This window comes from Notolepis coatsorum (assembly GCF_963971535.1).
Source record: "Notolepis coatsorum genome assembly, chromosome: 1".
NCBI lineage: Eukaryota > Metazoa > Chordata > Actinopteri > Aulopiformes > Paralepididae > Notolepis > Notolepis coatsorum.
In genome coordinates this window covers 2,733,235-2,746,960 of record NC_140165.1, presented here as the reverse complement: position 1 = coordinate 2,746,960, position 13,726 = coordinate 2,733,235, and the positions used below count along the sequence as shown (strand labels likewise).

Sequence of the window (13,726 nt, the reverse complement as noted above, 5' to 3'; positions counted from 1 at the left end):
AGAGTGTCAACAACATGCTCTTAGGACATCTGTGAACACACACACACACACACACTTCACAAGCGCATGTGTGACACGTCCACATGCACGCGCACACACACATGTGCACACACAGTGGATCAAAAGGAGGTAATGGAGACTAAACAGAGTGACGTTACGATTTTGAAATCCGTTCAGTCACTTCGTGGAACAGAAGGAACCCTGCGTTTTCACACACGAGCTCACGGCCGCCGCGTGTTCAAATCAGTCGGGGAGGCAGAGCGGCGCGCGTGGAGGCAACACCCATTGGGCGTCCCCCGATGGTTGAAATCCCAACTTTAATAACGGAGCTTGGGAACATGCTTCACCATCTCTGGTTTGTGAAGATTTGCAGCCATTATGTGAAAACTAGCCATTACTGTACTAGCATTACTAGTACAGTACAGTACTAGTGTACTAGCCATTTTCACATAATGGCTGCAAATGACCACATGCACACACATTAATTTCTCAACACACGCATGCACACCACACTAAGACCTCCATAAAACATTCTCAAATCATTTTAGATAAAAATATTTTGTGTCAAATAAAAACAAAGCGTATTTGAATGATTTCCTTGGCGTTTCTAGTTTTAAAGAGAAAAAAAAATCGATTAAAATCGTAAATCGGATGTGGTGAGAAAAGAGGTTTTATTTTTAGGCCATATCGCCCAGCCCTAGGTTAAATGGACTGTTCTCGTTGTGTACACCGCCACCTAGAGGCTTCTTCCATTTATCCCGCAATGAGGTGACTAACCGCATCCACCACTGAATCTCAAACTAGGAAGAAGCAGTGGGGTCTTCTGGGTAGAAAACAAGTGGGAGTTTTCCTGAATTCGCCTCTAATGGCTCAGTAACAGTGGGGGACAATATGGCTGTACCGTTTAAGATATGAGGTTCCGGGGGGGAACATTGTACTATTGTACTTATTTTATGCCTATTCTTAAGTCTGCACGTTTACATTGCACTACTTTTATTGTCTTTTATACCTATTCTTATGTCTGCAATTTATGCATGTTTTTTTTATTCCGTCAATTTGTGTGCCGATTTTATGCCTACGTTCATTTTATACAAATTGCTGTGGTGCACTCTGGACTGCGGTCCATGTGTGAAAAAGTACTATATATAGATAGTTATTCATATTTTATTATTGTTATATTGTAGAAATGTATGCATTGAAATGTGGGGTGACCTCGATTGTCTTTTCGAGAATAAATAAAAGGTTGATGAAGTGCTCACTCTAGCTTTAATCTCTTTGGTCAGAAGTGACGGCTGATCAAGCCTCAAGGCCGCTAACTAACAGCTGATCAACCGCTAGTGTAGGGCTATAGCAGACAGACACACAAGAGCGACGAGGGGTTAATGGTGACCGGGGTGGGTGTCAGTACACAGCTAGGTTAGTGACTGAGGGCAAGCGTCAGTGGACAGCTAGCAAACGGAGACAGTTAGGGACCACAGACATATATAAAGGCTAGATGACTCACCCGCGCTGCTGGCCAATGGAGACAGACGTTGCCACATGACGGCCATCTTGCCACAGGCAGCACGTCGCCCACTCAATAACATGAATGTCTATGGTGCATGTACTATTGAAAATAACCATAGCTTGCTCAATTTTCAACTGATTTTCAAACGGTTTGGTTTGTTATAGACGTCAAGAGATGTAGTCAACATAATTATAATGGACTTTCATATGAAAATAATGTCAACATGTCCAAGCATCCTTGAATCCTAGCCACGTTCATAACGCTTGTAATAAACCAAACAGTTTGTAAATCAGTTGAAAATTGAGCAAGCTATGGTTTATTTCAAGAGTACATGCACCATAGACATTCATGTTACGAGTGGGCGCGCTGCCTGTGACAAGATGGCCGCTGGTGAACTACGCTGGAGACTCCGCCTTGCACCATCTAGTTATATATATATATATATATCTATGGTTAGGGACACCCAAGAGCTAGCGAGCGATAACCCAAGAGCTAGCGAGCGCTAACCCAAGAGCTAGCGAGCGCTAACCCAAGAGCTAGCGAGCGCTAACCCAAGAGCTAGCGAGCGCTAAACCCAAGAGCTAGCGAGCGCTAACCCAAGAGCTAGCGAGCGCTAACCCAAGAGCTAGCGAGGCCGCTAACCCAAGAGCTAGCGAGCGCTAACCCAAGAGCTAGCGAGCGCTAACCCAAGAGCTAGCGAGCGCTGACCCAAGAGCTAGCGAGCGCTGACCCAAGAGCTAGCGAGCGCTAACCCAAGAGCTAGCGAGCGCTGACCCAAGAGCTAGCGAGCGCTGACCCAAGAGCTAGGGAGCGCTGACCCAAGAGCTAGCGAGCGCTAACCCAAGAGCTAGGGAGCGCTGACCCAAGAGCTAGCGAGCGCTAACCCCAAGAGCTAGCGAGCGCTAACCCCAAGAGCTAGCGAGCGCTAACGGTCCGCGCTAGCCGCTTCCTGCGAGGGACTTACAGACGCTGCTGCAGACAGAGAGGCAGTACTCCTCAGACTCAAAGTTATTCCTGTTGCCACCGCAGCCGCCGTAGATAAACTGGGCACAGCGCCCCTCCTGGCGGTCATAGTACCAGCGGGGGAGCATGGCGCGGCACGGCCCGGTCTCCGCGCTGGCCCAGCAGACCTCTGGGAGAACACAGACACACGGGTCAACACACGGGTCAACACACTGAACACCGTCGCCAGGCGGGCTCTCGAGTGCGTTCGCCTCTCGGGAGTCTGGAGGTGAATCGAGTGCCGTGTGACGACGCTCGAGACAAATTCAAAAAGATAGTTATAAATTAAAAATTTATAGAAATAAGCAAGTAAGGAAGTAACAAAGTAAGTAAATACCTAAATAAATAAATAAATAAAATATAAAAAATGTATGATGATGTTAAATGTTGAAACGGCTCATTTTAATTATATAATGGATTAACTTTTTTAATTAAACAATAAATTAATTAATACCTCTCACGACCTCCTCCACGGACTCGGTGGTGGTCGTGGTGGTGGTGGTCGTCATGGCGACGTTGGTGGTAGCCTCATCATCGCCATCATCATCGTCGTCGTCGTCGTCATCGTCATCGTCGGCGTTGTCGTCCAGCGTGTCGACGACCTCGTCCTCCTCCTCACCTTCCTCCTCCTCCTCCTCGTCCTCCTCTCCGTCTCCGTCCCGGTCGTTGTCCAGCACCTCCTGCTGCTGCTCCTCTTCATCATCTTCCTCGTCCTCTGCCACCGGCGCCGCCGTCGCCTCCTCTCCCTCCTCGTCCTCTTCCTCATCCTCCTCTTCCTCCTGCTGCTGCTGCTGCTGCACCACAGGGGGTCTGGCCTCCTGCTGCTGCTCTACTGGGGTCTGCTGCTGCTGCTCACGCACCATACTGAGGGGGGGGGGGGGGGGGAGAGGGGGAGGGAGGGAGGGAGGAGGGGGGGGGGAAGAGAGGGGGGGGGGGGGTTAGAGAGAGAGATTCGGTACAGCCCTACCACCATGTTTTTCAAGCGAGAGCCACTCAGAAGGCAGAGGCCCTCTCTCTCTCTATGCAGAGTTGGGACTCTTGCCTTCAGGACGGAGGTACGCCTCCTAGTGGTGGGGGAAAATATCGATACAGTATAGTATCGCGATACTTTGCGTGGCGGTACTGTATCGATACAAGGACGCCAAGTATCGATATTTTATTATGCAATTTTTAATTTTTTTTCCCGGAAGTTACATTGTTCATTTCAATACCTGTAATAGTACAGTAGTCCACACACACACACGTGTGCATTCAGTTAAGTTGGAATATGACTGTAATACAAACGGTTCAGTTTGTCAGGTACATGCAACACAGATTACAGTGTTGACATCCGTCCGCTTGAGAAAATACCATGTTCTGTAATAGAAATGATTGAAGTGAAGATGAACAGACTGAACTTTATTTTATTAGATAAAATATGTTGACAAAGTTTTACTTTGCAGTTGAAAAAAGGTAATAAATCGCAATATATCACAATATTAATATCACAATACTCAGCATATCGCGATATATTTTGAATCGCAAATACTATCGTATCGTGACTTAAGTATGGTGAGGCCTCTGGTGATGCCCACCCCTCATACCTCCCATAGGAGGGCCAAATCAAATAGGTATTTGAGATCATTTGTTTCGTCAGCTGTTGTATACAATAAAGACATAAATACATTAAAACATACAATAGATCAGTGCTTCCCAATCCTCTCCTCGAAGCACCCCAGCCATTCCATGTATTTGTTAAATTCCACCACCAGCACACCTGATTCAACTTAACAAGCCCTGTATTAGTTTAATCAGGTGTGCTGGTGGTGGAACTGAACAAATACATGGAACGGCTGGGGCGCCTCGAGGAGAGGATTGGGAACCACTGCAATAGATCACCATAAAACTTATTTGCCATGTGCTGTGTACTATTACAAACCAAATTGGCCCTTGGGGATAATAAAGACTATCTAATCCAATCAACCATTACAAGGACATCTCATCTCGCTCTCTCGCTCGCTCTCACACACACACACACACACACACACACACACACACACACGCTCTCCCTCCCTCTCTTCGTCTTTGTCTCCCTCCCTCTCTCTCTCTCTGGTGTGCGCCGTCCAGAGGCAAAACACAATTACAGCTGTCCAAACCCATGATAATAATTGTTTTGGGATTGCTTGTGGTTATGAAAAAGCATGGGGCTGGGGGGGGATTCATAATAGAGGGTTCTGATTACACAAAGGTTCAAAGGCTCTCTCTGTGTGTGTATACCTGTTGTCATGGTAATCAGGCTCCTCCCCTCTCTCTGTGTGTGTATACCTGTTGTCATGGTAATCAGGCTCCTCCCCTCTCTCTGTGTGTGTATACCTGTTGTCATGGTAATCAGCCTCTCTGTGTGTGTATACCTGTTGTCATGGTAATCAGGCTCCTCCCCTCTCTCTGTGTGTGTATACCTGTTGTCATGGTAATCAGGCTCCTCCCCTCTCTGTGTGTGTATACCTGTTGTCATGGTAATCAGGCTCCTCCCCTCTCTGTGTGTGTATACCTGTTGTCATGGTAATCAGGCTCCTCCCCTCTCTCTGTGTGTGTATACCTGTTGTCATGGTAATCAGGCTCCTCCCCTCTCTCTGTGTGTATACCTGTTGTCATGGTAATCAGGCTCCTCCCCTCTGTGTGTGTATACCTGTTATGGTAATCAGGCTCCTCCCCTCTCTCTGTGTGTGTATACCTGTTGTCATGGTAATCAGGCTCCTCCCCTCTGTGTGTGTGTATACCTGTTATGGTAATCAGGCTCCTCCCCTCTCTCTGTGTGTGTATACCTGTTGTCATGGTAATCAGGCTCCTCCCCTCTCTCTGTGTGTGTATACCTGTTGTCATGGTAATCAGCCTCTCTGTGTGTGTATACCTGTTGTCATGGTAATCAGCCTCTCTGTGTGTGTATACCTGTTGTCATGGTAATCAGGCTCCTCCCCTCTCTCTGTGTGTGTATACCTGTTGTCATGGTAATCAGGCTCATCCCCTCTCTGTGTGTGTATACCTGTTGTCATGGTAATCAGGCTCCTCCCCTCTCTGTGTGTGTATACCTGTTGTCATGGTAATCAGGCTCCTCCCCTCTCTCTGTGTGTATACCTGTTGTCATAGTAATCAGGCTCCTCCCCTCTGTGTGTGTATACCTGTTGTCATGGTAATCAGGCTCCTCCCCCCTCTCTGTGTGTATACCTGTTGTCATGGTAATCAGGCTCCTCCCCTCTGTGTGTGTATACCTGTTGTCATGGTAATCAGGCTCCTCCCCCCTCTCTGTGTGTATACCTGTTGTCATGGTAATCAGGCTCCTCCCCCCTCTCTGTGTGTATACCTGTTGTCATGGTAATCAGGCTCCTCCCCTCTGTGTGTGTGTATACCTGTTGAACATTGTTACTCATTGTTACTCAGCTGATAGAGTTGTGCTCTTCCTGATGGCTTGTCGTACAGAACTTGTAAGTCGCTTTGGATAAAAGCGTCAGCTAAATGACTAAATGTAAATGTAAATGTAATAGTAATCAGGCTCCTCCCCTCTCTCTGTGTGTGTATACCTGTTGTCATGGTAATCAGGCTCCTCCCCTCTGTGTGTGTGTATACCTGTTGTCATGGTAATCAGGCTCCTCCCCTCTGTGTGTGTGTATACCTGTTGTCATGGTAATCAGGCTCCTCCCCTCTCTGTGTGTGTATACCTGTTGTCATGGTAATCAGGCTCCTCCCCTCTCTCTGTGTGTGTATACCTGTTGTCATGGTAATCAGGCTCCTCCCCTCTCTGTGTGTGTATACCTGTTGTCATGGTAATCAGGCTCCTCCCCTATCTGTGTGTGTATACCTGTTGTCATGGTAATCAGGCTCCTCCCCTCTCTCTGTGTGTATACCTGTTGTCATAGTAATCAGGCTCCTCCCCTCTGTGTGTGTATACCTGTTGTCATGGTAATCAGGCTCCTCCCCCCTCTCTGTGTGTATACCTGTTGTCATGGTAATCAGGCTCCTCCCCTCTGTGTGTGTGTATACCTGTTGTCATGGTAATCAGGCTCCTCCCCCCTCTCTGTGTGTATACCTGTTGTCATGGTAATCAGGCTCCTCCCCTCTGTGTGTGTGTATACCTGTTGAACATTGTTACTCATTGTTACTCAGCTGATATGAGTTGTGCTCTTCCTGATGGCTTGTCGTACAGAACTTGTAAGTCGCTTTGGATAAAAGCGTCAGCTAAATGACTAAATGTAAATGTAAATGTAATAGTAATCAGGCTCCTCCCCTCTCTCTGTGTGTGTATACCTGTTGTCATGGTAATCAGGCTCCTCCCCTCTGTGTGTGTGTATACCTGTTGTCATGGTAATCAGGCTCCTCCCCTCTGTGTGTGTATACCTGTTGTCATGGTAATCAGGCTCCTCCCCTCTCTGTGTGTGTATACCTGTTGTCATGGTAATCAGGCTCCTCCCCTCTGTGTGTATACCTGTTGTCATGGTAATCAGGCTCCTCCCCTCTCTCTGTGTGTGTATACCTGTTGTCATGGTAATCAGGCTCCTCCCCTCTGTGTGTATACCTGTTGTCATGGTAATCGGCCTCGGCCCCTCTCTGTGTGTGTATACCTGTTGTCATGGTAATCAGGCTCCTCCCCTCTCTCTGTGTGTATACCTGTTGTCATGGTAATCAGGCTCCTCCCCTCTGTGTGTATACCTGTTGCCATGGTAATCAGGCTCCTCCCCTCTGTGTGTGTGTATACCTGTTGTCATGGTAATCGGCCTCGGCCCCTCTCTGTGTGTGTATACCTGTTGTCATGGTAATCGGCCTCGGCCCCTCTCTGTGTGTGTATACCTGTTGTCATGGTAATCGGCCTCGGCCCCGCCCCACCAGACGTCAGAGTCGTCGTCGTCCCGCTCGTTGCTGTCGGCCTCGCGCTCCGCCTCCGACGGACAGCACACAAACTCCACCCCCCGGAAACGGTCGATGCCGCACGGCAACAGCATCCCGTAGTCATGGAGATTCATGGTGCGATCTCCGCAGGACTGGGAGAGAACGGGGGCGGGGGGGGGCGGGAGAGAAGGAGAGAGGGGGGGGGGGAGAAAGAGAGAGGAGAAAGAGAGAAAGGAGAAAGAAAGAGAGGGGGGGAAGAGAGAAAGAGAAGGAGTAAAAGAGCGAGGAGAAAGAGAGGAAGGGAGAGAGGGGGGGGGGGGAAAGAGAGAGAGAGGAAGAGAGATAGAGATAAAGAGTTTTCAGTTTTGTAAAATGGTTTTGGTAAAGATCTTCGTGACTTTAGAATTATAAATTGTTAGCTCACTAAATCCTACAGATCAGCCCAGATGAGCAGAAAGACTGTATGCAAATCTTGTAACACGAAGGAGTTATCCATTAGATAACAATGGAGAATCTAATCTATCCAACTGCCTAGATAATACTGATTAATCAATAATCGATATTTAAATCAAATTGTGACCCCAAGACTCTAAATTGAACATTCCCACCCCTACTATAAATGATCAAATTAATTTCCCATAACCTTTGAATCCTTATAATGTCCTCATGACCATATATAACCTGTGTGTATTCTAATGTCCTCATGACCATATAGAACCTGTGTGTATTCTAATGTCCTCATAAACATATATAACCTGTGTGTATTCTAATGTCCTCATGACCATATAGAACCTGTGTGTATTCTAATGTCCTCATAAACATATATAACCTGTGTGTATTCTAATGTCCTCATGACCATATATAACCTGTGTGTATTCTAATGTCCTCATAAACATATAGAACCTGTGTGTATTCTAATGTCCTCATAAACATATAGAACCTGTGTGTATTCTAATGTCCTCATAAACATATAGAACCTGTGTGTATTCTAATGTCCTCATAAACATATATAACCTGTGTGTATTCTAATGTCCTCCTGACCATATAGAACCTGTGTGTATTCTAATGTCCTCCTGACCATATAGAACCTGTGTGTATTCTAATGTCCTCATAAACATATAGAACCTGTGTGTATTCTAATGTCCCCATAACCATAATATAACCTGTGTGTATTCTAATGTCCTCATAAACATATATAACCGGTGTGTATTCTAATGTCCTCATAACCATATATAACCTGTGTGTATTCTAATGTCCTCATAACCATATAGAACATGTGTGTATTCTAATGTCCTCATAAACATATATAACCTGTGTGTATTCTAATGTCCTCATAAACATATAGAACATGTGTGTATTCTAATGTCCTCATAAACATATAGAACATGTGTGTATTCTAATGTCCTCATAAACATATATAACCTGTGTGTATTCTAATGTCCTCATAAACATATCGAACCTGTGTGTATTCTAATGTCCTCATGACCATATAGAACCTGTGTGTATTCTAATGTCCTCATAAACATATAGAACCTGTGTGTATTCTAATGTCCTCATAAACATATATAACCTGTGTGTATTCTAATGTCCTCATGACCATATAGAACCTGTGTGTATTCTAATGTCCTCATAAACATATATAACCTGTGTGTATTCTAATGTCCTCATGACCATATATAACCTGTGTGTATTCTAATGTCCTCATAAACATATATAACCTGTGTGTATTCTAATGTCCTCATGACCATATATAACCTGTGTGTATTCTAATGTCCTCATAAACATATATAACCTGTGTGTATTCTAATGTCCTCATAAACATATAGAACCTGTGTGTATTCTAATGTCCTCATAAACATATAGAACCTGTGTGTATTCTAATGTCCTCATAAACATATAGAACCTGTGTGTATTCTAATGTCCTCATAAACATATAGAACCTGTGTGTATTCTAATGTCCTCATAAACATATAGAACCTGTGTGTATTCTAATGTCCTCCTGACCATATAGAACCTGTGTGTATTCTAATGTCCTCATAAACATATAGAACCTGTGTGTATTCTAATGTCCCCATAACCATAATATAACCTGTGTGTATTCTAATGTCCTCATAAACATATATAACCGGTGTGTATTCTAATGTCCTCATAACCATATATAACCTGTGTGTATTCTAATGTCCTCATAACCATATAGAACATGTGTGTATTCTAATGTCCTCATAAACATATATAACCTGTGTGTATTCTAATGTCCTCATAAACATATAGAACATGTGTGTATTCTAATGTCCTCATAAACATATAGAACATGTGTGTATTCTAATGTCCTCATAAACATATATAACCTGTGTGTATTCTAATGTCCTCATAAACATATCGAACCTGTGTGTATTCTAATGTCCTCATGACCATATAGAACCTGTGTGTATTCTAATGTCCTCATAAACATATATAACCTGTGTGTATTCTAATGTCCTCATAAACATATATAACCTGTGTGTATTCTAATGTCCTCATAAACATATATAACCTGTGTGTATTCTAATGTCCTCATAAACATATAGAACCTGTGTGTATTCTAATGTCCTCATAAACATATAGAACCTGTGTGTATTCTAATGTCCTCCTGACCATATAGAACCTGTGTGTATTATAATGTCCTCATAACCATATAGAACCCGTGTGTAGTGTGTGTGTAACTCACCTCCTTGGCCACGGTGTGCCAGTGCAGGTGGCTCTCACACAGGTCCATGCGCTCCTGATGGAGGAACTTACACTTGTCGGGGACCAGCAGGGCATCACTCACAAACTCTCCCACTGTGAACACATACAATACAGCGTTGTGTTAGTTACAAGTAGTAGTAGTGGTAGTAGTAGTAGTAGTAGTAGTAGTAGTAGTAGTAGTAGTAGTAGTAGTAGTAGTAGTGGTAGTGGTAGTGGTAGTAGTAGTAGTGGTAGTAGTAGTAGTAATAGTAGTAATAGTATAGTAATAGTAGTAATAGTATAGTAGTAGTAGTGGTAGTAGTAGTAGTAGTAATAGTAATAGTATTAGTAATAGTAGTAGTAGTAGTAGTATTTGTAACTGAGGGGTACAATTCCCTGACTGTATTGTTAGATATGATATTTAATACCACTACCTCATGTACTTTAACTTCTGGCCACCCAGTACAAGATATAAGTATGATGAACACTTTCCCACCTGATGAAACGAACCAACACAAATGTACCAAATCGAAGGTTTAATACAGCAAAGGGTGTATACAACGATCACTTAATTACATTTATGATTTGAAATATGGAATATGCACTTTTATGGCAAATGAGTATTCGTAGGTAAATCAACATTGAATGTCCAATCTCTGGTTGCGCAGGGAGTAAGTATACAACCTGGAATATTTAGGAAACGATAGCGATGGTACTTAAATGATTATAGCTGGATACACTAAGGGGGGGGGGGGGTCCCGCTGGTTGTAAGACAGTAGGAGGGGGGGGTTAGAGAAGCCGCTGGCGGTATCCCATCTGGCCGACGGTGTCTTGGGAGAATCCAAAGTCTTGGACACGGTGCCCACAGAACCTCGGGCCGCAGACGAATACAGCTGGACCCTCTGTGGAACGGTATCTGCCGGTCCACAACGGAGAGACGTGAGGCGACCTCACGTGTAGAGCGCCGTCTCACCTGGAGTCCTCTCCGGGGGGTAATTCCAACACTCAGCAGTGTTGGCCTTTATCCATGGAATAATCAAAGCACACAAAGCATAATCCAAGCCGTGGAAGGCTCGCCGTCGTCTGGGTAGAGTAATCCAATATACAGGTCCAGTCGCTCTTGGCCCGGAGCTCCTCGGATGCAATCACCACTAGGGGTCTGACCAGCCTGGTTAAGCGTCCAGATAACGTCAGGAACGATGGGGGTACTGATAACTGTAGAACTCTAACCGAACGATGCACCATACATAAATAGACTACTATTAGCTTAATAGAATACGTCCAACTCGACGGTATGGTGCCAAACTATGACCATTCAACTATTAATCTACACGATATCTCAATGCCTATTCTGGGCCAAGTAGGCCTTACTACACCGCACGTGCGTCGTGGGGAGGCTTTTGCGTCTGTCACTCTGTTGGAGGGTAAAGAACTGGACTAAAAGAAAGTTCTACTTTACTGGCGCCATATATATATGCGCTATGAACAAATAGTACCATTCGTATTTCGCCCGACATATTACTGCGCGGAACCGGGGGTTTGCCTCGACATGTTAGGCGGCACGATTGAACTTGGACCTAGGGGTATGGCAACCTGGCGCCAGGTTCTCGTCCAATGGTAGAATGAAACTATTATGGGCTGTTTAGTAGAAACGGGGATATTCAATGCATATTGTACAAGGAATATACAGGGGATATCAAACGATATACAAATACAATTAAATATATATATATAAATAAATATACATATTCGGTTTAATCTGATCCTTCACAACAGCCGCCCCCTAATTAGTCCCACCTAATTAGCTAAGCAGAGACAGATTAACCGCACTGTCTACCACTCAAGGTCCGCTGTAAGGGTCAGTCAACTCACAAAGTCATAGGGTCATGGTCATCATCGATAGTATCTGGGAGCCGGGGCAGTTCTATTAGCCTCGCCACGGGACGTGTGTAAGTGCGCCCTTGGACGAGTACTTCAGCTGCTCGGACCTTGCCATCGGCACCGGTGATCACTTTGCTTACGCGGCCAGCCGGCCACATAGCTCTGGGTAGCGACTGGTCAATAATCATGACGACTGTTCCTTCTGTCAAATTGTCTCTCTCTTTTACCCACTTCTGGCGGGTCTGTAGAGACGGTAGGTAGTGAAGTAGGAAGCTGCTCCAAAACTTGTCAGCTAGTACTTGGCTGTACCTCCACATTCTTCGGCCGTTCGCTTCTTCAGGCCTGTACATTGTCTGGGGTAGCGCGGGGTCCAGCCGCCCCATCAGCGTGTAGCTTTATGCCAAGCAAGCAGTGCAAAAATTTACCGTAGTGGCATGCAGTAATGCGCCTTTCATTTTCGCGGAAATAGGCTGTCTATTGCCATTCTCTTTGACAAACTCTAACCTTAACCAGCTCCTTAACAACGCCTAAACTTAACCGTTCTAACCTTAACCAACTCCGAAACAATGCCTAACCTTAACCTTAACCTTAACCATGCCTAACCTTAACCATAGAAATTATATTGCCATTCTCTTTGACAAACTCTAACCTTAACCAGCTCCTTAACAGCGCCTAAACTTAACCGTTCTAACCTTAACCAACTCCGAAACAATGCCTAACCTTAATCGGCGAAAGAATACACGTTAAAAAAAAATCACGTTAAAAAATATTTTCGATGGGATTCGAACTCGCCAGCAAACAAGCCATAGGATCCACAGCCATGTGTCCTTGCCAATTGAGCTATTTGTTGGATACTGAATAAGGGGCGGTGACTTATATATATTGAGCTCCGCTCGTGTCGCATGCGCGGGCACCTCGCGCGAGCACGCCGGCGCACGCACGCACCTGAGCGAGCACGCCGCCGCCGGTGCACGCACGGTAGCATTTGTCTGAAAAGAAGGGCGCTTTACCGCACTAGCGTGCGGTGACGAATGCGGAAGCATTTTTGCACTGCTTGCTTGGCATTAACGTACAGGCGCCCCATCAGGAGTGTGTTGGGGGTGACTGGGTCGACATCTGCTACATCACTGGAGACGTAACCGAGGGGCTTTGAGTTCAATACTCCCTCGATCTCCGTGAGGACTGTCATTAGGACTTCCTCCGCCACAGTCTGGGCTCCGAGTACGGCATACAGGGCTGTCTTTATAGAACGTACTTCTCGTTCCCAGGTTCCACCGAAGTGGGGTGCGTTCGGGGGATTAAACTGGAAGTCAATCTGGGCTGGAGCGAGGTGGGTCTTAAGTTCTGGGCCCATAGCTTGGAAGCTCTCTCTCAGCTCTCTTTCTCCGCCTTTGAAGTTAGTCCCGTGATCAGACAACAATGTAGACGGTTTTCCTTTCCGTGATGTGAATCTCCGGAAGGCCATAAGGAATGAGTCTGTGCTCATGGTCGGAAGGAGCTCAATATGTATCGCTCTGGTGGTCATGCATTTGAATACAATACCCCACCGCTTCTCGGTGCCTCTTCCTCTCTTTATATACAACGGGCCAAAGCAGTCCATGCCTGTGGAGTGGAATGGCTTGTCGCCGATTTGGAGGCGACAGGGGGGTAGGTCAGCCATCCGTGGTATGCTGGGCTGCGCGCGCCACTTACGGCAGTCTAGACAGGTTCGCTGGAAGCGCCGTACTGCTTCTCTCCCTTGCAATATCCAATAACGACGTCTGATCTCCG

At 45.6% G+C, this 13,726-nt stretch overlaps 1 protein-coding gene across 1 annotated transcript in view; it reads right to left on the bottom strand.

Annotated features, from left to right (window-relative positions):
• appa (amyloid beta (A4) precursor protein a) overlaps positions 1-13,726 on the bottom strand; it is a gene marked incomplete at its 3' end in the record, with an annotated part of 80,267 nt that overhangs the window by 4,766 nt on the left and 61,775 nt on the right. Inside the window, exons 4-7 of the mRNA XM_084329800.1 lie at positions 10,077-10,189; positions 7,331-7,521; positions 2,964-3,373; positions 2,472-2,639 (exon numbers count right to left, since the gene is read on the bottom strand). Coding sequence (XP_084185926.1) covers positions 2,472-2,639; positions 2,964-3,373; positions 7,331-7,521; positions 10,077-10,189 — 882 coding nt within the window. The remainder of the gene's footprint in view (positions 1-2,471; positions 2,640-2,963; positions 3,374-7,330; positions 7,522-10,076; positions 10,190-13,726) is intronic.